A 24,283-nucleotide genomic window follows, 5' to 3' on the forward strand; every position below is an offset into this window, starting at 1 on the left:
TCTTCTTTTTATATTACTTAATATTTCTATATAATATAATATTAAGTTTAATTAAAGTAGTGTAATAAATATTATTAATAGATAAAATATTATATAAAGTTAAAATATTAATAATATAAGTGTGGATATTATAAGACTAGGAGTGGGTACTATTTATACTACTATAGAAAATCTAACAAGGCTCTTTTATATTGTAGAAGACTTAGATCGTGAACGAGATTTTTGACTCTAGGGCATAGTAGTGCTCTATTATACTGGTGGTTGTTATGTGAGATGGGGGTGAAATGAGAGTGAGAGTTGTGCCTCCTGGTCTGCACCCCCGTTTCTGTCCTTATTATCGTTTTCGCACCAACCAACTCGCCTCGCCCGCTCATAAACACACTCGCCCTCCCTACAGGCTATCCTTCAAAACTACTAAAACAGGGCTGATGCTCCGGGTGATCTCGTCCGGTCGTTTATGTTACGCGTGCACGGAACGGAAGAAGCAAGTCTAGGTTTTCGGCAGCTGGGACGAGCGGATGCGAACACACGAAACCCCCCCGAGACCGATGCTATCCCGCTCGGCAGCCCGGCTCCGATCCGAATCTCTGCGTGAAGTTCTTATTGCTTCTGTCTGGAAATCTACGGAGAACCATGCGTATACTTTGGACGATTTGGTACGTCTCGGATTCGCTGCGCCTTTGCCGGGCTGGGTTCGCTTGCCTGGCCAACAACGTGAAGTTCACCACGAACAAGTAGGAAATACATATGTTTGTCTGGGCTGAGATCGCTTGCCCATCATATTCCAATGCGGCTGCTCAGCCCCGCTGGCGCCTCCTCCTCCTGGCGGGGGCCTCGAGGTTCGTGCTTTGTAGCCCCTGCTCCTCGTCGACAACTCCAGGATCCCAGTCCCCATCCATTGGGCTGTATTTTTCTAATATCGACCTGCTGAGGCCTGGGAACTGCCTCATGAGCCTGCGCATCCGGAGCTCCTTGGTGGCCATGTCAACCCAGTCGTTCAGTTCGTCCTCGGGAACTTCCGCCAGCGTATACTGGAGGCCTGGGAGCCGCTCTTCGGGTTCCAACTTGCGCTTCTTGGCAAAAACCTGTGCCTCAGCCTCAACACGACGAGAACATGTCCCGCCGCGGCCCTTGTAGTAGCAGTTCGTACAGGCCTTCTGGGCGCGTCCGCCCTCGTCGACGACACATTCCTCCGCCGGGCCAATCGACGCTGAGTGCTTGCAGGTGTTGCATTTCTCCCCCGCCTTGTTCTTGCAAAAGATATACATGGCGATGCCGAAAGCATGGGTGGGCTTGTCTATGTCCCACTCGGCGTCGACGTAACTCCAGCCCTTCTGGACCTCTATCGGCGAGAAGAGGCGGCGGACGATATGCGTTTCGTCAAGCAGGCGGGCCACGTCGCGCTGCGTGCTCTGCCGGAGCTTGTCCACCAGCCAGGAGGTGAGCTCGAGGGGGGTGACCTCTTCATATTCCACCCCGTTGACCCAGTCGGGCGGGTTGGACAGCGGCTCGCCCATCCAGGTGAAAGCATTTAGATCATGGTGAGGCATAACCGCGGCCCTCTCGCGATGGGAGAGAGGGCAGGTCGGTATAAGTCAGACGTGTGAGTTGGTAACGGGTATCAAGGCGTGGTGGCTTCAATGTTGTTTGCCAATGGGAAACATGGGCGAAGGGAGGTGCACACCTGGGGCTTATTAGATAGCGTGTAATAGTAACAAGGTTTGTCGCTACATGATTACCCGGGGGACAGACAGGCCTTCGGTTGCCCCCTACGCCGTCGCCTGCCGGCGTAGGGGACGCCAAAACCCCCACATAGCTAAAACCCCCGCACATTTAAGAAAAACAAAACACTATACTTAACTAAATATGTTTTACTTAAATAGTATTAATATAAACTAAAAAGAATATTTTTATAAACTTTATTTGATAAGAAATTTAATAAAAAATAAAGTAAAATTGTAAAATTAAACAGGACTTTCCCATCTATATTGTGCGATGTGGCCCTGATAACAGCTTGAATGGAATTCCCGTCGCGGATTGCATGCGTCAGAGGCTTGATGAATATGGCCGTGGCTGCCTCTCCACGAGCATAATCATTGGCATCAGCAGAAAAGGCCTTGCACGAGCCGTCGCTGGACGAGACTCCTTGTTGCTACATAACCATCGATATCCTGGCATGTCAGACTAGTCCTCGAAGCGCTGGTTGCCAAGACCCCGTCTCTTTAGTTCGATCTCGTCCAGGAAGAAAGAACTCACAAGCCCCAGCCCGGCCAGCCCAGTCATTGTGTAGAAAACGGCTCGGAATGACTTGAGGTAGACGCGCAAGACTGCATCCAAAGTTGCCGCGGGGACGTCGAGTGCTCTCAACTCGCCGATAAAGTTTACGGCATTGGAGGCATCCTCCAGAGGAGCCAAGTCTCCAGTTAGCTGGACTGCAGTGTCAGCGATGGATGTTGCAAAAACACTGTTGAAAATCGGCGACGCGATAGCGAGGCCGATGAGGGCCCCAAACATGCGAATAGTGAGAAAATTTGCAGTCGCTAGGCCTTCGTCGTCGGCATTCTTTGTACTTGCTTGCACGGGAAGCAGGATAAGACGGAGCAGGGCAACGCCTTGGCCCCAGAGAATTGGAACCCCGTACAGCATAGACGTCGACGAATCCTCGTTGAGCAGGACCAGCAAGCCGGTTCCCAACGTAGTAGTGACCCTATTGGCAAATTGGGGTTAGTCACCACTCATTCGAGTAACAGATTCACTAGTCTAATCAGACTGTGTTTCAAGATGAAAGCTCCGAGGAGAGTCAGCTTAGAGACCAGAGCTCCCAAGACAGACCAAACAGGAGGATAAAAGCATGTTGAAGGACGTACCATGAAAGCCGCAGGAGCCACACATAGCCACCGAACAACGGAACCATCATCATTGACACAGCTGCAACTACCACGCTCACGATAACAGTGGGCAGCAGGAAAATCGCAGATGAAATCGCCGTTTCCCGTTCCACTGATTGATAGAACAATGGTAGGTATTGCAGGAGGGAGATGAGAATCATACCATGGATGAAGCCGCCCAGCATTGCCATATTTCCCGTCTTCGATTTGAACAGTCGGTGGGGGATTATAGGTGCAGCCGGTTTGCCCTCAAAGTAAGCGAATATGACGAGGATAGCAGCTCCCAAAAGCAATGGGAGGAGGGTCTGCCAGGCACTCCATGGGTATAAAGACCCCGCCCAGCTGACCGGTACACAGAAACTGGTGATTCCGACAACGACCAGCGCCATACCGATCCAATCGAGGCGGTTCAGGTTGCTTGCGAGTGTTGAACCGAATGAGATAGGCCGAAGCTTGAGGAAGAAGAACAGAAGCACCGTCCCTGTTCCCAAAATCGGCAGGTTGATCCAGCCAATCCACCTCCAGGTGACATATGAGGAGAAGAGCGCGCCCGCGAAGGGACCCATGATGTTCCCAACCGCGGAGGGGATGGAAATCAAGCCGAGATACTTGGGGCGTTCTTCCAGCGTCGTCATATCCGCGAGGATAATCGTCGACAGGATGTCAATCCCTCCGCCACCGAGCCCCTGGGTGACCCGTCCGCCGATTAAAACTCTCATATTCTGAGCAAGAGCAAAAACGATGGAACCAGTGAAGAAGAATGCAACGGAGACGTAAAGAGGGTACTGCCGACCGAACGCGTGGGAAACACTGGCCCAGACCGGCTGCATGACCAGGCCACAGAGGTTGTAAGCCAGATTGGCCCAGAATGCCTCCAGACTGGAGCCTCTCAGTTCACCAGAGACAGCCTGTGAAAGCCGATGAGCACCAAGATGAAAAGGAATGAACCTCAGGTCGGTGCTTCACTTACCGGCAGGGCAATGCTCAGGCAGGTTGCGTCTACTTGAAAAACAAGGAGGGTCAACGCAAGCCCCATGAAAGCAAGCTTGAAGGACAGTGACTTTTTAGGCGGCGACTCAGCCTTTGTCTCTACAATTCGCTCTCCAGGAATGCGTCCAACCCCATTGCCTTTTTTCAATTCGCAATCGGCACCCTTTTCTGGCCGCGGTTCCAGCTCGGAAAAGGCTCGAACGGCCACGACAATTTCGCCATCTGGGGCAGCATTGGCCTCGGCATGGTCCATCATGAAGGTAGTGAGCGGCTCGTGTCTTTGACCAAGTGATCTGCCTGTGATTAAGTCTGATAAGGGAGTTCTGAGCCCAGATCATGCGATGAAATTTGCATGGTGGGAGGTCGCCGGCAAGTGCTGGCCGCCGGTGAGTGTTGGTCGCCGGGAGACGTTGGTCGTCGGTGACAAGCTTCTGCAGGGGTGCCTGTCAAGGGGGAGCCAGCGTCCACACACCCATCGATTTTCGGTAAACCACCTAGTACCTATTTTTGTTAGCAACTCCGTTACATTTATAAGCACCTTGTAAGTCACCACTTAAGGATTTTACACGTTATTTTCTTCTTTGATATGAGCTACAGAGGTACTTAGGGTATAAGCCCTTCTAGCCCGCACGCATTCAGGTGCCGACTGAACTCCTCCAGGTCAATCACTCGCCAGAGGAGGTTTTCGCCGGTATAAACATCACTATAGGTTTTAAATTGTGCTACATATTGGAAGAAAATTTGACAAGAATGTATTTTCTTTTCCCTTGTTGACTGACAGCATGTCGCTCTCTGAAGGTCCCTTTGAATTAGTCACTTTCACAGGATCATAGGTTGCGCAGGGGCGGTGAACAGGAAACATGAGTTCCATCCTGAGCAGCTCCAAAGACTGTAACAGGGGCCAGATAATATTGAATCGCAGAAAATTTCGAACACCTGATATGTACCTGAGGACCGTGAGACACCATTGTGCTACACAGTAACCAGCTTCTTCCCTACCGCTGCATCTTTGCCCTCTCCAGATGGCTCGGCAGCAGCAGTCTCGGTCTCGTGCACATCAAGCCCTCCAGCCTTCTCCTCCCAGCGTGAGTACAAGTCCCCGGGCAACATCTTCTTCCCCTCGGATCTCTGCTGAATGACAAACTCGTCAGCAGCGCGGCCATACCTGATCCTCATCCTCCCGCCCTCCATCCCCCTCGCGACCCGGAGGATCTCGGCGATCAGCGCGGCGAGCCTCCTCAGGTGTGCCTGGTTGGCCCGCTCCCATCCCTTAATATCTTCGGCCACGTCCTCGACCGCCGGCTCCTGGAACACGCCCCGGCTGTGGTACGCGCGAACGAGCTTCGGAGTCTGGGACGCCCAGAGCTGCGTGGCGATCTCGTCGAAGTCGATGGGCTTGGTCGCGACGCGGGTCTTGATCTCGAGGGTTGACTCGCGCGGCACCACGGTGCCTTCTTTTTTGACGCGGAGTGTCTGGTGATGATGGTGACGGTAGTTAGTCCCCCTGCTGACTGCGGATCACAAAGGGTTTGCATTTTATAGAAACATTGCAAAACATCAAAGACGGGGACCCTTGATCAGGTGGGAGGTGACGCTTACAGATCCATGACCAGCGGCGGGCTCGGGGATGTTGTCTGAGGACAGGGACAACGAGGACAAGGACAACGAGGACAAGGACAACGAGGACAAGGACAACGAGGACAAGGACAACGAGGCCAGCTCGTCCAAGAGCTTCTCCTGCTCCCGAGCTTGAGCATCCGCTGGAGCGCTCTTCAAATCGGCTCTCACGAACCCATCGGTCTCGTGGCGGATGAGGAAGTTCATATCCCCGAAGCGGTACGAGATGATCCTGTGATGGCCAGTGGCGCCACGCAGCTGGGCCCTGGTGTACTTCTTCTCGAACTCATGGCCGAACCCCCTGAACACCCCGGCGCCGACGAACTCCTCCACCTTGGCCTCGTCGCGGGCGAGGATGACGGTGCGCCCCGCGACCTCGACGTTGATCGTGAAGTCCTCAAGCCCGTTCTTGGACGAACTGGGGTTGATGACCGACAGCAGCTTGCGGATGTTGTTGCGGTCGCTGACGAGGTCCACCGGCCGCACGTCGAACGACGGGTGCGCGACGTAGAGCGCGCGGAAGAGCGGCTCGAGCGGGCTCGCCGGGTGGCGGGCGGCGTTCTGCGCGATGTAGATGTGGCCTGAGTCCTTGCGCACCTTGCAGGCGCCCCTCGGAGGGGACCAGAGGTCTGGAGAGCCTGGCACCGCGATGGTGGGGCGGGCGCTCTCGACCCAGTTGTACGAGGACAGGTCCTTGATGCCCGTGATGACTGCCTCGGGGGGCACCGCGAGGTCTTGGAGGTCCTGGCGGGAGATCTTGACTGTTGTGTTGGCTGCCATGGTTTGCGAATGACAAGATTTAGAAGAGGGACCTGACGGTGAAGTGAAGTGCGGTGGGCGAAAAGTTCAGAATCCAAAGTTGTTTGTTTGTTATCCCAGAGAGCCTAGGGGCGACAAGTAAAACTTGGAACGGTGTGCACACACAGGAGGTTTTATTTATTCAGGTACCTAGGTATACTAGGTAAGTACCTAGGTACAATATCAGACATCTGGAACTAAACCGTCGGGCAACACCATCCGCTTGGTGGGCCTCACGCATCTACTTGATAAATTAAGCCAGGAGAAAACGTTTCTCATTGGCGTCGTGTTCCACCCTCGCATGTGAGGCGTGCGGCTTCTGCTCGTGGCCGGTTGTTGACAGGCAAACAACGTCTCGAGTGGTGCGTTGTCCATTGGTCGACATCAATTGATACTCTTATTAGATTGAGAGCCCGAGACAAGTCCGCAGACATGGCAGCATTTTGACCATCGTTTCCTTCCTCGGCCTGCGCCATCTCGGTCGGCTGCCTCGCCTACCCAGGTGTGTCACCTGTAGACTAAGCAATCTTGGGAACTTGCATCAAGGAGCGAAGTCGGGAGTGTTGGGGACGCAATCCTTCAACAGGGGCTTGCCTGCGTTTGCACGATCTGCAGTCTTTGCCGTCAACAGGCGTTTCTGCGGGGTGATGGCAGGATATTCAAGGCCCCCCCCCCCTCTCAGATTATGGATTTGTTGAAGATAATTTGCAAAAAATAAGCAAGTCAACACTTCGACTCAATAGCCCACATGAACGAACTCAATCCTCGAGTGACTTGTTTCTGATATAATAGTATCTATGCGGTCTCACTCTACCGCCACGACACTTGAATTCGAGAGCCAGGTGCTTCCCTCAAATGGACTAACCTGAACAAACTTTGTACTGTCTGAAATGGTTGTACTGGTCTCGAAACTGGTTTTTTTGACCAAGCCTGTCAACTCCAGCGCATCAGCCGTGAGGCCCTCATATATCGCCCATTCTGTGACACTAGTAGCGCCATTCCAGCTCATATATGCGGTCCCGTTGCCCGCGACCAGTTTCGGTTCTGCACTCGGAATCCCTGTCCACGGCACCCTGAATGCTCGATAACTGCCCGACGAGCTGCTGTCTCCGAATACGATTTTCATCCGCAGATCGCCGTCAGGGCCGTATTCCTTTGCCTCTGGGATCGCTCCATAGCCAACCAGGAAATTGCCGTTGCTGAGAACCTGGTTTGACCCTTGTGAACCTGAATACAATGATTCATTGGGATCCAGCAACCTTTCCAGCAGGGTCACCGACATCGATGTGAGATCCACGGAAAGCACCTGACCACTGGATGGGCTGATGGCGCTGGGACCACCGTTGTGGTTATCGAAGAACGTGATAACCAAACCAGTTGAGGTCAGGTTGTGTACTCGTGCATTGTGTTCCCAAGACTGTGTTGCATGTTAGTCAAATTTACAAAGGTAAGAGAAACGACACGTACGAAAGATACATCTGGTGAAATGGTGAAGTCCCCTCCCGTAGAGCCCTAGATGCCTCTGAGTCAGTAAGGTGTATATACGTTGCAATCAATGGTGGAGAACTATACCTCCAATTCCCACTGGATTTCCCCCTCGGAGTCGAGCATGAACATGGCCCAGCAGTTGCGGCTGTTGATGAGATATCCAGTCTCAACGGGGTGAACGGAATTTATGTGAAAGTACTACAAAACCACAGGCAACTCTGGTTAGCCAAGAAACAGTTGCTGGTTCAAAGGACTCGCGTACATCAAGGGGGTGGGCCTGTGATGACCCCTCGGCAGATTGTTTAGTCGCATTCACTGGTATACCAGCGCTGAGGGAACTCCATGAGAACAGAATCTCCTGGGTTTTGATGTCGATCTCGTAAAACAACGAGTCCAGTACCCATCCGTCTGCAGGACCGCCGAGTGAGCTGAGGTCGGCCGGGGTCGCATTGTATGCTGTGACAACTATTGAGTCGCGTTCTGTGATATAAGCCTGTTGAAATCGGATTCGCGGAATTAGTTCATGTCAAACGAAACAAGGGCGAAATTTTGAAAACCGCCTAACAGGACATCCTGCTTAGGTAGACGAACCTCGTGCACATCGATCTGGCAATCATTGGTTGCGCCGACCAAGCCAAAGTTCGGACAAAGTTTGTACAGCTGTGTGTACGTCGAATCCAAGATTTGCACCTGTCCATATCCCGTGCCCCCGTTCAGCGGGCCCCCGGCACCGTCCCAGTATACCAGGACGGGCTGGTTGTCGAAGGTTTGGGGCGAGAGGTCGGCTAGGGCTTGTTCTTGGATACTCCAAACCAATTCGCCGTCGTCTGTGATGATCACTCCATGTGAGGATTCATTTACTACAGATGGGGTAAGAAAAATTAGACCGGGCGCGAGGGCGGCGCCGGACTTCGTGACATTGAACACGGGTGGTGTGAACGACTCAGTCTTGAAAGATTGGGATGGCCATGCTCTCGCTGCGTTGATGGCCAAGCCAAGAATTGGAAGATACCCGGATGAAATCATTCCTGTTCGGGTCCAAATTCACTCGTGAAAGGCGTGGTGAGTGAGACGCATTGAACGTGCCATTCAAGACTGCATTCGCCTTACTTATAATTGAGAGCCATTTCTATTCACGGGGAGGGCTGCCCAGGTGCTCGACGAGGTACACATCAGGATGAAACCTTGTCCCAGCCTGCCATTCTACGCGGACTCTAGAAGCCAGGGGCCCACTTCACCTGGCACGCAATACCCCCCCTGTTATTCTGTTATTCAATTGATGAGGACTATGCCTCTGGGGACATGGGGGTCACAGAGCACGTAATCAGACTCCCACGCAAGGTCATCTTGTAGTGCCGAGAGCATTGCCGTGACTGCCACTTATTATTAATGCGTACGAGTACACTGTAACAATTGCAACCCGACGTTCGCCAACTGGATCCACTGCCCTAGCTGCCGTTGCAAAGGCCAGATTGGTGCAGGGATCCCTCGAGTGCTAGGTACCTAGGGAAGACGACAACTTGGGCTCGCTGGGTGGGCGTGAGGGCACAATCTCAGAACAACGAAGACCGTTCCGAGCAGCGATGCATATATATTCAGGCTGACTACGGCACTGAATGATGGTTTGTGTTCCGCACGGCGGTCCCAACTGAATTCTGAGTGCGTCAATGTGATGCCCAGGGATCGTACCTTTTGGGGTCGGATTTTGTTCTTTAGGGCCAAACATGGGTTACCTTGTCGACATCGGCACCGAGTCGCCATGACCCGATAAAACGTGCAGTCCCGCTCCGAGATCCGCCTCAGTGCTGTTGGAGTTACAGTACGAGCCCGGTGGAAGTAAATGTAAATATCTAGAGGTTACATGATGCAACGGGCGGGACAGCAAGCTGCGCGTCAGCCCCGCTGCAGAGAGTTACCCCAGCAATGTGACATACAACAATATCAGTGTAATGAAACCACGAGGATATGCGCATGGTATATAAGAGGTCCTCCGATTGTTACCATTAGACCCCGCTACATTGGCAGTGTGCCCTGGTGCCGGATTAAGGTCGGCTTCAAATTTGAACCCGAGCGCCTCGACGTTAAACGCGCATCATTCCAACAATACAGCAGAGAAATGCGGCTTTACAAGGACTATAGCACTGACATTACTGTTATTTGTAAGCTTAGCGTGGCACAGTAGCTCTTGGGCTCCTTGTGTCGACGATCAGCGGCGCCGTCGCGAGCGATGCCTCAAGTGCTAGTTAGCCTTGTCTGTGCGGGATGAGGCTGAGGCTACGTGCCTACGTATTGCATTCTCTCTGTACTGTAATTGGCATTCTGCTGTTTCAAACACCGGGTTTTGAGCATTTAACTGTATATGAGGGCGCCAAGCGCTGGGTCTTGAGTGCTTACCACCGTATGAAGGCGCCATGTATGTCCTCGGACGTATACGGAATAGAAGCGAAACCACACATACCTGGATTTCATATCATTATAAAACGGGTTATGACTGGATGTAGTAGTCGCAAAATAAGTCAACTTGTGACTAGTAGAATCAGAATGGGAAAGAGATAGTTACTTAGGTATAAGGTTGATAGACATTCTCCCTACCACCTGTGTGATCATGACTAGATTGATCGTCTCCCTCTGACATTTTGACCTATGAGAATAGAAACAACATATTGTCTTTCTCCTGAGTAATCAGCTGGCAGAAATGCTATATCTTGACCTTGATTATTCATATCCATTCGCTCGATGTCCGAGAGATCGCCGCACCCACCGCTGTCCCCGACTGAAATCGAAAATCCACGAGTCAGCCTGATGTCTAATCGAATGATCATTTGAGCGATTTGCACCTCGCGATTAGAAACATCATTCCAGCACAGCGTGCTACCATCTGGAGAATGCTTGGAAATAAGAAAGTCTCTAATCTGACTTAGCAGAACACCGTTGGTTTCTCCTTTGTTTGCCGCGATGGCCTCGAAAACACCCTTGGTGCTGGGCTCTGTATCAGTGTAGATGACGGCGCAAGGTCGATCGCTGCCGTGAAGGTCTTCAAAAATCCCACAGACGACGAGACAGCTGCATATATGTCCGGCGCCCCTGTGGCGAACATCGAAGCCACGGAAACCAATGAAGCGAGGATAGATCGTGCTTGGTGTGGCTGCTTGTGATGTAACGGATTCCATAGTAAGGAAGTATTCCCCCTGGGGATTCCATAGAGCTCCAGGATATGTCGTCATGTCCCGAAGAATGTAATCACCAAGCTGCCGGGCTGAAAATCGTATATAAATACGACTCGCTAGCTCTAGACGTATTCTTTGCTTCTCCTCGGGACTTAAGCGCTTTTGTATGTAGACTGTAGATTTCCTTCCGACCCATAAGCGGGGGTCTCGCGTGTAGTAGAGTTTATCTGGGTGCTGGCGAACAAACTTGGACCCTGTCTGGTGAAGGTAGATCCCCAGCCGCTCACCTCGAATCGCATCGCCACAGCAACCCAGATCCAGTACAAATCGTTTGTTCTCTGCCAAACCCAAGCTGGTCTCGAGACGAACTCCGTGATTGGTGATTACAAACTCTGGGCGCGGTGCCAGGAAGTCAGCCCATCGTACAATATTCCGACAATCAGCGAATTCTGCTGGCGATCGGGCGAACATGCCCCTGAAGCCCTCCGAATCGTTCTCTTCTTTCGAAGTCCACGCGAACAAGGACAAATCATTTGTCTCCTTGGCTATCTCTTCTTGGAGCCTAATAAAAGCTCGATCGCCCTCGCCATAGATCATAGGCATGCTGATATCAAAGAGGCCAAGGAGACAGTATGCCATGTCTTCGGTCCTCGTTGTGTGTCGGCTGCTGGCCCAAGACATCTTCCTCGCCACCGGAATTTCGGCCAGAATATTGCTGTCAGTCAACACTTGCTCATCAATTACGGTGACTCGGTGAAGTTGACGCATCAGAGTAGCTTTATCTCCGCGATAACCCCAGTCTGCATCGTAGAATTCAATCTTGTCCGCTGCCACCAGTTCTTGCAGAGTCCAGCCTCGTGTGAACCATCGATAGTGACCGCTATTGAGCCAGTCGAGGGCCGGGCCTCCATTGTTTGGAGAAAGATCAGATATATAGGCGAAGCAGACTTCAGCGTCCTTGTACCATTGGAACATAGAATTGATCGCCTCAGTCAGTTCTGCACTGCTGCTTTTGTCGATGCAGCATGTATCGATCCAGACGTATTGTAATCCTCGCGATGCTGCAAGTTGACATGTCTTGGCTATCTTTTCATAACTAGATTTAGATCTCGCTTTCTCAGGGTTGCAGAACTCTCTGTAATTGACTTCGTCAATTCCCCACGTGTGAGAAAGAATCGCGTATTTTGTTTGACCCAAGTCTGGGACTTGATGAAACTGCAGCGTAAAAACATCGATCAGAATCATGCTGTGAGTACTTTTAAGGCTTTTTGAGGAGTCTGACGAGGTTCCGATAGAAAGGACTTGCAAGAGAAAAGGCAGGAGTTTCTGGGTCTGCAGACGGGAGTTTATTTGAAGTTGTCAGCCAGATGAGGCGGAGACCTGCATGAGCGCAAGCACTAGCCCCCAAGTACAGCGGCACCGTAAGCGCCACAGTCACGCTGAGACGTAATTGTGCAGAATTGGGCGAAACGTGTCAAGAATGGGTTGACTGATAAGCAACATGCGGGTTTTGTCACATACCCGCGTAACTCTGCATGCTTCTATGAGTGACTTACGTGGCTGCCGACCCCTCCTTCCCCTCTTCATCCACGTTTGCTTGACTATTCTCGTTACGACTATTCTCGTTACGTTGAGGAACATGACATATTGACATGGCACTGGAAAAGGGGGCTCTCAGAGCGGACATCTCCACCAGGGAGTCTTCTCCGGTGCTTGCAGCTGGGAAGACATCTGAAGCTTCTGAGGCTTCTCTTGTCAACGAAGCGGCTGAAAACCACGATGAATCAGTCAGCATTGATAACCATGTCTCGAACTTCACTAGACTGGCCGGAATGGCTCAGTCTCCAGCAGTACCACCAAACGTACAACCACTCCTGGAATCACTCTTTGCTTCCCTTGAAAAATTTCAGAAACTCCAGCAGGAGTGCATCACCGAAATTTCGAGCATTCTTCAAGGATCACCTGCGTCTCATGTTGTGCGCAATTATTTACCAGACACCATCATCCCACGAATGCGTACGGTGGGGTGGGAAGACTTTCACAGATCTCACGCCGGCTCAGAGGCACAATACACCATTGACATTTTGGGCGAATCGACAACGTCCTCTATCAGCGAGACGGTCGCCTTGTACGGTTTCCGGGTCCCTGAGCGGATCAGAGTCAACTCTGCTCGTGTCATATACACGATCAAAAATAAGTTCTTTGCCACACATGTCGAGGACTCTAGCCCCGTTACTCGGCCATTGATTATTCTTCGCCCATTTAAACGACTCGTCTATGACGAACAACACATGAAAGCTCTGATCGGCGAACTTGAGGCGCAGCTGGATAAAGGGACCAAAATCGAGTCGACAGAAGACTTCGCCAACTTCATGCAGCGCTTTACGCGTCTCCAAGATCACATCAAGTTCTTGAATCTCTCATGCTTTGAAGAGTTTCACTTTTATGTTAAAGAGCTTCGATGTCTGCTTGACTTCATGGACGAGCGCGTAGAGCCGTCACGAAAGCGGCTTCGAACAGAAACGGATATCGTGTCGTTCTCAGAGCTTTGGTTTCTATACCCAGAAGGCACCTACATATTCATCAAAAGCGTCGGCTCGGCGCAAAGAGTCTGGCGTATCATCCAAAGGACTGGAGGTCGACGACCAATGACATCAGTTGTCTCAAAGCAAGAACGGCCGTCCGTGCATAATTTGACCAACTTCGTCATTGATTGCTATTTCATCGATTACAATGGCTCGCGATTCTTTCCAGTGTATGGAAGATTTGAGATCGAGGCGTTTGAGGGGAGAAAAGCCGTTGCTTCACTCCCTGTCGTTCCTATTCGCATTGCTGCGAAGGAGGGCCTCCTCCAAGAAGAGGCAGTGATTCAGCGCAGCAGGTTATTCATTCAGTATTGTACGAAAACCAGCCACCTCTACTACAATGGCTGGAGTCATCATCGAGAACCGAATGGAAAATCACTTCGAAGCCATTCCAATACAAAGATCGACAGCGAGGTCATTATAGATTTCGAGAGGGCGGTAGCTGAAGATCCGTCTCTGGTCGAACATGAGACAGATCCTTCCGTTTATAGAATCTCGGATGGTGAGCTTAGTGGTGTCGATTTGGAAATCGACAATGACTCGCATTGGGATCAGTACTCATCCGACGAGCTCTGCGGCAACATCCAAGTACCCGACAACGACGGAAATCTAGCCGGCCATGGGGAGTGTATGCCTATTTTCCCAGACAGGGTTTTTGGCTACGTCTTAAAGACTCGCACCTGGGGTGCGTAGGACCTTTCCTCGAAGTATCACTGTTAACTAACGGTCTGACACCTCATAGCATCCCTCCGGATTGAGGCACTCATGGCCATCCAACCCGGAGCGGACTCTTGGGATAGATTACATCTGCCAGGCGGCCATAAGGACATGATCCGGTCACTGGTCTCTGCACACTTCGAGAGAAACCATGATAACACTGGAACACAAGAGAGTCTTGACCTCATACAAGGAAAAGGTATGTAATGTGCCTCTCGAGTCATGCACTTGAAATATCCAACAAGGTCTTCCTTCCTCCTGGTGCCACTCTCTCCCCTTTTCCAACTCAAATTAAATTTTGCGATCCGCTTTCGATGGTTGTGGGTTCGATATATGCTGCCTGCTTGGCCTTTGGAAATCCATTAGTTGCGAAGCCTCGATCTACGTCTGGTGTGCGGTCTTACTCTATGGCCTGGCTGCGACACTGACCAGACGAGAGAGAGCGTATTTCATACTGAATGCTTTTCAATCGGCTTAGTATCAATCTTAATCCGGCTATTTTCTTCCACAACATTGAACAATTTCTATAAATTCTGTATTCTGACTCTAGTCTGAACTTGCCAGGACAAGGTTTGATTTTGCTTCTTCATGGAGAACCGGGAACTGGAAAGACTTCCACAGCTGGTAAGAGATCCAGTTGTTTGATACAACATTTGAAGATTAAGAATTGTTATCATTTGGGGCCGAGACAAACCGCTGACACCTCTACGCAATTCGATGCAGAATGTGTAGCTGCAACTACGAGCCGTCCACTCTTGAAAATCAATTGTGGTGAGTGTCTGCCCTAATCGGGTGTTGTGATGATATTGCTTGCTGACAGGCAAAATTTTTTGCCGTATAGGAGACATCGGAATCGCCCCCGACCAGGTCGAGCGGACACTCGATAACATGTTCGGCTTAGCTCATGCTTGGGGTTGTGTATTACTTCTAGACGAGGCCGATGTGCTGCTGGCCAAGCGAAGCAAATCCGAACTCGCTAGGAATGCTCTTGTGTCTGGTAAGCAACTTTACACCGACCACAGCTATTGATTCTTATTGAATGCAAACAGTTTTCCTCCGAATGATCGAGTATTACACTGGACTCCTTTTTCTCACGACGAACCGAATGAGGGCTTTTGACCCCGCTTTTGCCTCCCGAATCCACGTCTCTTTGTATTATCCCAGAATCAACGAAGAGATTACTTTGAAGATATGGCGCAATAATATTGACAGGGTGTCGAGATCTCGACCAGACATAAAGATGGACGAGCACGCTTTGATTGCGTACGCAGCCAAGCTGTACGAAGCTCAATGTCATCAGTACACTCGCATTCCATGGAATGGTCGACAGGTCACAAATGCCTTCCAAAGTGCTCTGTCCCTAGCAACTTTCAGCGCTCCTTCTGACGGACGTCCCGAGCTTACCACCGCGCATTTCAACCAGATTTCTGAGCAGTCACAGCTGTTTGATGCATATCTAAAACTACCTCCCTCCACCAGATATTATGACACTCAGCGTCAGTCAAGAAACAATCTCCGTCCGGGCACCTCGGCAATTTCTCTAGGTCCCGGCTCCAGTATCGAATCGCTATCCCCTAGCGATCACTCGCAGAGCGACGACTCCTCAGATAGTGAATCTCCTGTTTTTCAGCCAGGCCATTCGTCAAAACTCCACAAGCCACCTGCTCTGCAGCCCGGCCTTCCGGCAGCATCAACGCAGCTACACGAACAGCATCAGCTCCCGCGGAATCAGGCCTTCTCTTCAGCCTCACCGCCTCATGTGAATCCATATCTATGGCCACCACACACGCAACAACACTTCACCATGCCTACGGGGATACCTTACAATATACAGACACAACAGCCATGGCCAGTGCCGATGCCACCAGTTCCCCAGCAACCGAGCCAATTTCCCGTTCCCTCCACAGCACCTTATATGACAGCTTTCAATCCTTTCCAACATTATCAAGGCCACTTACATACAGACACACAGGCCATGCCAGCTCAAACAACACAGCAACAATGGCATAGGAACAACGTTTCGAATTCTGGCACGACTGTCACACTCCCATTTTTCGATCGTACTGCTCCGTGATTCCAGCAACAAGATGATCTTTCAAATCATCAGTCTCACTTAACACACTCGACATACGCCACCAGGGCCAGGCATAATAAGAAAGAACGTCAGAGGGAAAAGAAACGTCGAGGATCGAATGGGAGCCAGGCAGAACATGAATATGAAGGCTTTTGGAGCCGGCTTACGAAAGATACATGAACATTCGTGAGACAAGGGGAGCAAGATTTGAAAAGTTGACTAACACTTTACGGGCTCTCGTACTATTAATAAATCTATGTCCATGTGTTTTTAGCTTTTAGACTCGGATATTTATCCTAAATTCTATATTATATAACACTCACTTATCTAATTTTACTTTTTATATATTACTAACTTATAAATTAAGTTTTATTGACTATATTTTACATTAATATATATCTATTTAATACTTTTAATATTAAATTTTTATAAATAATATAATTTATTAAATTAATATTATTATTATATAAATTATTAAAGTATTTAAATAATATTTTAAAAATATATTTTCTATTTAAATTAAATATTAAGTATTTTATATTTAATATTATTTATATAAATAAAACTAAATATTTCTATTTAATATAAAATTTAAAGATTTATAAATATAAGTTTTTAATTAATTTTTAATTAATTATTTTATTTTATTATAATTTAATTTAATTTTTAATTTAATTTTAATATTCTTTAAACTATTTTAAGACTTTATTTTTATAAATATATAAACTTTAAATTACAACTTCTAAGTTTAAGTTTAAAATTATTATAAATTTTAACTTCTTTTAAATTAAATATATAATATTTTAGTTTTTAAAAATATATTAACTATTTTAAATATTATTAACTTTTTAAAATAATAAATATTTATTTTTATAAAAGTATAATTTTATATAATTATAAACTTAAATAATAAAGTATAATTATTTTATTTAATTATATTTTTAATTTATATAATAATTTAAGTAATTACTTTAAATAGTTTTATAAAATTAATAAATTAATATTTAATTAAGTAAAGTTAAAACTTTAATTAAAGGAATAATAGCTTTATTTTTATTTATTTTAATTAATTTATTAAAGTTATATATTAAATTTTCCTTTTAAATATAAGGTTAAAAGATCTATAATTATAAAATTTTAATTAATTTTTATTTAACTATTTTATTATATTATAATTTAGTTTAGTTTTTAGTTTTATTTAAATCTCTTTTAAGTTTAAGTTTAAGATTTTTATAGATTTTAATTTACTTTAAATTAAGTCTATAATTTTTAGTTTCTTTAAAATATATTAACTATTTTAAATAATAATAACTTCTTTTAAAGTAGAAGTTTATTTTTATATAATTATAGATTTAATTATTAATAGTTATTTTTTTATTTATAAGTTATTAGAATTATAAATCTAAATAATAGAGTATAGTTACCTTATTTAAAGGTTATCTTTTAGTTTAATAATGTAATAAGCTAAGTAACTACTTTTAAGTAGTTTTACTTATAGAGCTAATAGTCTCTTAAGTTCATTAAATAAGTATTTACTTAAGTAGAGCTAAAACCTATGTGTGTCCCTTAGGGGAATAGTAGCTTTATCTTTACCTATTTTAACTAACTTATATTTAAAAAGCCTGAGTTATATAGCGAATTTAATACTTATATATAGTGCTCGCTAGTGTTAAACTAGCTTGTAGTTTGCAATAGCTTTAACCTTTAATAGGCTAATAATATCGGTTTAAACCGATTAAATATAGCCTAGTATATTAGTATAAGAAGGTATCTTTTAATAATAGATAATATTATAGATAATTATAAAGTTATTATAAAAAGTTTTATATAGTAAACTTAGCTAAGTTAATCTTTAAAAGATATATTATATTTTATTTTTTTAAGATTTTAACTATTTACTTTTAACTTAATAGTAGAATTAAAAATATAAATAGTTTATATATTAAATTTTATACTTTTATATACTATTTATTAATATTAATTTAAATAGTTTATAATTAATAATTTAATATTAAAGAAATATTATTTATTATAAGTTTATTAAATTTTAATATTTAATATATTTATTATTATTATTATTATTATTATTATTATTATTATTATTATTATTATTATTATTATTATTATTATTATTATTATTATTATTATTATTATTATTATTATTATTATTATTATTATTATTATTATTATTATTATTATTATTATTATTATTATTATTATTATTATTATTATTATTATTATTATTATTATTATTATTATTATTATTATTATTATTATTATTATTATTATTATTATTATTATTATTATTATTATTATTATTATTATTATTATTATTATTATTATTATTATTATTATTATTATTATTATTATTATTATTATTATTATTATTATTATTATTATTATATATTTTAAATATTAAGTTCTAAGTGCTTACTATTATATAAAAGCGTTATATATATCTTTAAATATATATAAAATAAAAGTAAAACTATATTAATTATAACTTAATATAACTTAATAATAAAAAAGAAAGAAATAAAGAATATAAGCTTTTTTAATTAAAAGCCCTACTTATTTAATACTATTAAATTTATTATACTTATAAATTATATTAATAATTTACTACTAATACTACTTATATTATAAAGGCGCCACATGAGGAAATGAAGCTATTAGCCTATTTAAGATATCTAACGAAAATATCTAGATTTATTCGCTGTGCTTATTATACGGAAATCAAAGTAATAGCAGACGCCCTGCCCTAGAGGCATTTCCCAATCGATCATCGCCTGCGCCGCCCACCGCGGCGGCCACTCGATGAAGGATACACCTCGTCTGCCCTAACAAAGCCAGTGGGGTTCCCATCCGGGTGGTACATCACACCCTGAATGACGCGGTGCTGGTCCGTCACCGTCCTTGTGAAGCCCTCCACGTGGGGCTGCCCCGGGACCCTGCCCCTGGAGTTCTGGGAAGCGTAGGGGTAGTTGCTGGTGGGAAACTCATAGTAATCGCCGCCGGCTGGGTAGAGGTTCTCCCTGTTCCTGTACTGATGGGGGTATTTCTTGCCCTTGTAGCCGACCTGGATTGGGGGCGAATTGTGCAGGTGTCTTTCTACGCTGGATCGCCGGCGGGTGTGAGAGCCGGGCCCGCTTACTGGGTGGCGGTTGATGCGGTATGCCTGTTATGCGTGACACATAAGGTTAGTACACTAGAGTCTGAGCTGTCATGCAGTTACGAGACCTTGGGAGAAGGTTGCGTCGATAAAGTCATGGGCTCTCTCACCTCCGGATGCGAGCTTGAATGGCCTTTGGAGCCTTTAGACATCCCACAACCCATTTGAAATATCTTGAATGGGTCTTGACCTTTAGTCTGTGTCGAATGATGATACAGCCGGCGTATACGATCTTGAACTGTGTAGTAGTACTGAAAGGTCGACACACACACTTTACAGACTTCGAGATCTAGCATCGTGACAGCCAAGTTTGGTGATGTGGGTCATCTTGCTGTGTTATATACCCATGCCCCATGTATTTAGGTACAGTGAAGCTGGGGCAGGAATTTCTAAATCCCTTAGACATTCAGACGCGGCTGATTCCACCCTCGAAAGCCTCGGCCAATATGTGGTCCTTCACGAGGCGGCCAACTGGGCCTGAAGCTTTTCGAGACTGGCCACTTCAAGTTAAAACCAGCACCCACCAGGCCCCTGATGTAACAGGCCACTGGTTATCAAATTCCGGCGCGCCCGCGGCAGTGCTGCTGGTATACTGTATCATATACACGAGACCAGTCACAACTTGAATTGGCAGAACTGCTGCTCGTTGCCTAAGACAAATTTCTGGTCGGAGCCGGATCAGAGACCCTCACTTCCTAGTTGTCTACAAATCCGTATACCATTGATCAGACCTTATTCGACCCTGGCGGACACAGCATTGCAACGTGGACGGCATCGTACAAAACCAATCGACCATCCGATCAAACTTCGATTGGGCTCTGAATCGGGCCTGTAACGCGGAAGGATACACAAGTATACGGTTCACAGTAAGCACTTAAGGGCAGGCGACCTGGGGGAGGCTGTCGTTGGACCAATGAGTTACTTGCATGGTCCTGGACTAGACTGACTGCCCAGCACGGAGGACTCTTGCTAAGTCTGGCAGGTCGCTTGAGTGGGCCGGCTGAGATACCGAGATGCAGCCTACTAAAAGCACTGGGTTAATTGCATATATCAGCGGTAGTCTCAAACAGGCAGCCGCACAGTTTCAGAATTCTGGCAAAACTTGACCGAATCCTTTTTGTCTCACGCGTGGGTGAGGATTATGGCCAGGTATCTACGGCATGCGTTGTAGGTGACATCTGGACCAACCGCTGCACGTGGGCTGTGCATGAGGGGCTAGCCACCCGCAAGGATAAGGATGATAATAGTACTAAGTAATCGGTAACCTAGAAAACCTGCCGGCATCCAACTCACCCGCCATTTCTTCATCTCTCAACCAACACATACACACACGAACCTTATGGCTTCCTCACTCAACCTCAAGATCGATGCGCTCGACGAGAAGGGCGGCACCGCCCTGGGAGCGAAGCTGGCCACGACTCTGAGCGAGTACGTCCAACCGCAGTCACAGGTCTCGCACCACGACGCCGCCCAGTCCATCCTGGCTCAGCTCCCAGTGGGCAACCCCTATTCTGACGAGGGCTTCGAGTTCGCTTCTCTCGTCATCGAGATCGCATCCCAGATCCCATACAAGCACCCCTCTCAGGCCAGGTTGGTCCGGCTCCTGAAATACCTCACCCACTCGCCGAAACTGGTGTCCCGGTCGACCGTCAAGGGGGAGGAGGAGCAGAACGTCAACTTCCAGGCCCTTGGCGAACAGCTCAGAGACAACCTCCAAGGTAAGCAATCACTCTAACCCATGACTCAACGTGCCGTGGCACACCCACCCTGTCTCACCGAGACGTGTTGATCCGGCTGGCTAACGATGTCCCCCCAAGGTCCCGAGGCGGAAGAGACGCCGATCGAATGGGTCAACTACCACGCCTTCCTCGCCCAGCTCGAGGCTACAGGCGTGTGGACGGCCAGGCTGCCCAACTTCGTCATCTGGGAGATGCGCGATGCCTTCGAGAACCAGGCGGAGGCCCAGGGTCAGTTCCACCAGTACCACGTCATGGCCGCGGCGCAGTGGATCCTCTGGGACGGCCAGGAGATCTTCAAGTACATGGCGAACCCGCTCCCCGTCGGCGATGACGAGGCGCGCATGTGGCGCCTTGGGGATCGCTTCTCATCGTCGGACGTGGCCGTCGTCTCCCTGGCAAGGTGGCAGATCTGGAAAGAGGGGTTCAAGGCCGCTGCTGGCGCTGCTCAGGGTTCAGAAGGCTCGGATGAGAGTAAGGACGTGGCTGGGAGGGCTGCCGCGCTGATGGATGTCATTGAGAAGAGCATGTCTTTCTAAAACCTGCATGTCATCACAAAGTGGCCTGTCCTGCTACTGCGTTGTTCCCGTATACAGCTCTGGCTTTTTGCATGTTTCTCACATAAATATCACACGTGCTTACGCTAATGGCTTCTCTGAGTCATTTCTCATACTTTGATGTTTACTAGTATTTTGTCCAACGTACATTCAAAACAGTCTGGCTGTGATATACAACTTGAACCTTGGAAGCTTTTCCAAGCGCCGCGTTGTACTCCAGGTGCTCATTCGCAGGTACAGTCTAGCAAGTCATGACAGTTCCTCGTTGATTTTGAATAAATTCCAACAACCTAATATCCCGCCGCTCATGGACGACAACGTTTGATCTGCTAATTTTGCAGCCAGCTCCGCTGTGTCAGTCCAGAACGGCAAACGTAGCTCTGACTGCCGGCACCCGGCCCAGACCAGGAATCCTCTGAAGCTCAACCAGAAGCTAAATAAGTTGGCGATTGACCAAATGCGAAAACTGCGATTTGTTTCCCGCCACCATTGTCGGCTTAGTTCGAGACTCCATAAATCGCGTCTGCGTGCAGATACCTAGGCCGCGGAACCTTGCAACAACGAACCGGCCACGCGTCATTTCCCTCACTCTGACCAATTCAGCGGGTCCTCCAGCTGTCAATCGATCGTAGTACGTCACTATTTCCAGTCTCAACCGAGGTATCGTCGGCTCCTCATCTCCATTGTGGTGTTTAGCCCAACAAAATTCGTGCTCGGACGCTAGAAGGTTTCGCACTTGCGTCTACCTAGGTCGTTACCGGGGTGCCGACAGAATATTTAAGAGCCACATGTGAAGCCTGCATCGTAAGGAAATGCCAGTCATTTGTTGTGACATTTTCACTTATTCCTGTGCATGAAGCTCTCGATTCTAGTCTCTCTGAATACTCGAGGTCTTTGATCTCAAGAAGTTAGCACAGCTGGTGGTTGTATTTGCAACACCTGTTGTGGTGAAAACTACGAACGGAAAGAAACCTACCAAGTACTCCTAGACTCTTTGTTTCGTTTCAAAGAGGCTCTATACGTTCATATTTTCAGCGTCGACGCCTCAGGCACATTACCACGGAATGCATTCGTCTACGCGCAGCAATGTGGACTGTGGCAAAGACAGTGGCCGCGGGACCCTGGTTATTACGAAGCCGCCGCCGCCCAAGAATTAATTCGCAATTGGGCTGTCTCCCACTGATAGAGAATATGACCTACTGACTAGGTCGCCCTCGGTAGGTTCTTACACCTGCCCCTCTCTTACACGATCAGAAAATTGCTGACCGTCACAACGGTACTGGTGAAGCCAATGAACAACAAATGAATGGTTCGACGCTTTCTCCCGGCCTGTACATACCCTAAGGTCTGGTTGTGGTGTTGGAGGGTCCATTAGCTGCATAGGAGTACTCTTGACCTCGAATGTATAGAGATTGTAGGGCCATGGTCGGTATATGTGGTCCTAAGACGACTTGACGATTTGTATGCATCAGTTAAAGCTTGGAGTGTGCTTCTATAATGTACCAATGGATGGAAAATGGACGAATGAGACTCAAACGGGACAAAAGACTATGGTCAATATACGTAGTAAATACATAGAGCGATGTAACAATGCAAAAAGGCCCACTTCGAGCAATCTACGGTATCGATACAAAAATATGCCTTTTGAGGCTACCTAGGTATGGTGGTGTCGACTCCAAATGCAAGCCAAGTCCCTGCCGATGCTGTGTTGAGACTTCGAACCACTGAAATCGTCTCCCAGGCTCTCAAATTCAGCACAATTGGGTGCCCTGGGCCGTGGGCTTCTGATTTGGGACGATGCACGACGCAACACAGTCAGCAGAAAATGCAAGTGAGGCTGATCTTCTCCGAGGGTGTATCACAAGGCATTACTTGGAGTATGCCTCGTGACAGGGCATATAAGGGCACCAGCCCCGTCGATATCCATGGGCGAGATTTTCCCTTCCGTTCAAATATTATCATGCAGTCTTGTGTGACACCTCCCACCTCCGATGCACGCTGGAACCTCGCAACTTGATAAGATTGAAAGGGGTGAGCATGTAGAACGTAGCAGCGACCAGGAGAAACCACCAGGACACTCCAGTGGGGAAAGTGCACAAGTCCCGGAGCCTTTTGCACACTCGACTGACGAGATTGGTGAGGTGCAACCATTTCAAGTCCCGTCCTCCGCAGCTGACACTCCGTGCTCAGAGCAAGCCTGTGGTCCTTTTGGGCTTGCTAGAGTGAAGAATTACGACCGTCGCTTCGCTTTCTACCCTGGATTTTCGTTCGAACGGTCCCTTGCCCTTGAATTCCGGTCCGAATGCATTTCGCAGCTGAGCATGAGGATTCAGAGACTTAGGAAGGAGTTGGACTCTGTTGATGCGAGCAAGCCACCGAATCGGCATTCGAAAAACAATGCCGAAGAGCTGCCCATCCTCATGACAAGGCTTGCCGAAAGCGTGGCACAGTATGGTAGGGTCTCAAATCGAAACACAGAGTCTTAGATGCCGTA

At 47.3% G+C, this 24,283-nt stretch overlaps 8 protein-coding genes across 8 annotated transcripts; 2 read left to right on the top strand and 6 right to left on the bottom strand.

Moving 5' to 3' along the window:
- Positions 1-584: 584 nt before the first annotated feature.
- KVR01_011717 (uncharacterized protein) lies at positions 585-1,676 on the bottom strand. Its single transcript, XM_044789936.1, has one exon. The coding sequence runs from the start codon at positions 1,548-1,550 to the stop codon at positions 798-800; it is 753 nt and encodes a 250-aa protein (XP_044639426.1). The 5' UTR covers positions 1,551-1,676; the 3' UTR covers positions 585-797.
- Positions 1,677-2,184: 508 nt separating this feature from the next.
- On the bottom strand, positions 2,185-4,131 carry KVR01_011561 (uncharacterized protein; the record flags this gene model as incomplete). The annotated part of the gene is made up of 3 exons (XM_044785251.1): positions 2,185-2,707; positions 2,868-3,796; positions 3,859-4,131. The coding sequence occupies 3 exons, from the start codon at positions 4,129-4,131 to the stop codon at positions 2,185-2,187; spliced, it is 1,725 nt and encodes a 574-aa protein (XP_044639270.1).
- A 719-nt stretch (positions 4,132-4,850) lies between these two features.
- KVR01_011765 (uncharacterized protein) lies at positions 4,851-6,275 on the bottom strand (the record flags this gene model as incomplete). The annotated part of the gene is made up of 2 exons (XM_044785731.1): positions 4,851-5,382; positions 5,566-6,275. The coding sequence occupies 2 exons, from the start codon at positions 6,273-6,275 to the stop codon at positions 4,851-4,853; spliced, it is 1,242 nt and encodes a 413-aa protein (XP_044639474.1).
- Positions 6,276-7,098: 823 nt separating this feature from the next.
- On the bottom strand, positions 7,099-8,807 carry KVR01_011575 (uncharacterized protein; the record flags this gene model as incomplete). The annotated part of the gene is made up of 4 exons (XM_044783553.1): positions 7,099-7,710; positions 7,866-7,979; positions 8,044-8,274; positions 8,373-8,807. The coding sequence occupies 4 exons, from the start codon at positions 8,805-8,807 to the stop codon at positions 7,099-7,101; spliced, it is 1,392 nt and encodes a 463-aa protein (XP_044639284.1).
- Positions 8,808-10,390: 1,583 nt separating this feature from the next.
- KVR01_011667 (uncharacterized protein) lies at positions 10,391-12,239 on the bottom strand (the record flags this gene model as incomplete). Its single annotated transcript, XM_044793330.1, has 1 exon — positions 10,391-12,239. Exon 1 carries the CDS (start codon positions 12,191-12,193, stop codon positions 10,391-10,393), a length of 1,803 nt encoding a protein of 600 aa, XP_044639376.1. The 5' UTR covers positions 12,194-12,239.
- A 273-nt stretch (positions 12,240-12,512) lies between these two features.
- Positions 12,513-16,557, top strand: KVR01_011580 (uncharacterized protein). Its single transcript, XM_044785527.1, has 6 exons — positions 12,513-14,218; positions 14,276-14,449; positions 14,815-14,874; positions 14,974-15,021; positions 15,092-15,247; positions 15,300-16,557. The coding sequence occupies exons 1-6, from the start codon at positions 12,601-12,603 to the stop codon at positions 16,322-16,324; spliced, it is 3,081 nt and encodes a 1,026-aa protein (XP_044639289.1). The 5' UTR covers positions 12,513-12,600; the 3' UTR covers positions 16,325-16,557.
- Positions 16,558-19,106: 2,549 nt separating this feature from the next.
- On the bottom strand, positions 19,107-19,792 carry KVR01_011583 (uncharacterized protein; the record flags this gene model as incomplete). Its single annotated transcript, XM_044785568.1, has 2 exons — positions 19,107-19,502; positions 19,607-19,792. The coding sequence occupies 2 exons, from the start codon at positions 19,790-19,792 to the stop codon at positions 19,107-19,109; spliced, it is 582 nt and encodes a 193-aa protein (XP_044639292.1).
- An 800-nt stretch (positions 19,793-20,592) lies between these two features.
- KVR01_011625 (uncharacterized protein) lies at positions 20,593-21,879 on the top strand. The gene is made up of 3 exons (XM_044781283.1): positions 20,593-20,663; positions 20,766-21,214; positions 21,314-21,879. Exons 1-3 carry the CDS (start codon positions 20,638-20,640, stop codon positions 21,769-21,771), a joined length of 933 nt encoding a protein of 310 aa, XP_044639334.1. The 5' UTR covers positions 20,593-20,637; the 3' UTR covers positions 21,772-21,879.
- The last annotated feature ends 2,404 nt before the right edge of the window (positions 21,880-24,283 follow it).

This window comes from Diaporthe batatas (assembly GCF_019321695.1).
Source record: "Diaporthe batatas strain CRI 302-4 chromosome Unknown Contig00016, whole genome shotgun sequence".
NCBI lineage: Eukaryota > Fungi > Ascomycota > Sordariomycetes > Diaporthales > Diaporthaceae > Diaporthe > Diaporthe batatas.

Excerpts from the sequence above, each read along its gene's own strand:
- KVR01_011717 (XM_044789936.1), bottom strand. The coding sequence starts at position 1,550 with ATGCCTCACCATGATCTAAATGCTTTCACCTGGATGGGCGAGCCGCTG.
- KVR01_011580 (XM_044785527.1), top strand. The coding sequence starts at position 12,601 with ATGGCACTGGAAAAGGGGGCTCTCAGAGCGGACATCTCCACCAGGGAG. Across the intron at positions 14,219-14,275 it reads CTTAAAGACTCGCACCTGGG|CATCCCTCCGGATTGAGGCA; the intron begins GTGCGTAGGACC and ends GACACCTCATAG. Across the intron at positions 15,248-15,299 it reads TAGGAATGCTCTTGTGTCTG|TTTTCCTCCGAATGATCGAG; the intron begins GTAAGCAACTTT and ends GAATGCAAACAG.
- KVR01_011625 (XM_044781283.1), top strand. The coding sequence starts at position 20,638 with ATGGCCAGGTATCTACGGCATGCGTT. Across the intron at positions 20,664-20,765 it reads AGGTATCTACGGCATGCGTT|AAAACCTGCCGGCATCCAAC; the intron begins GTAGGTGACATC and ends TCGGTAACCTAG. Across the intron at positions 21,215-21,313 it reads GCTCAGAGACAACCTCCAAG|GTCCCGAGGCGGAAGAGACG; the intron begins GTAAGCAATCAC and ends TGTCCCCCCAAG.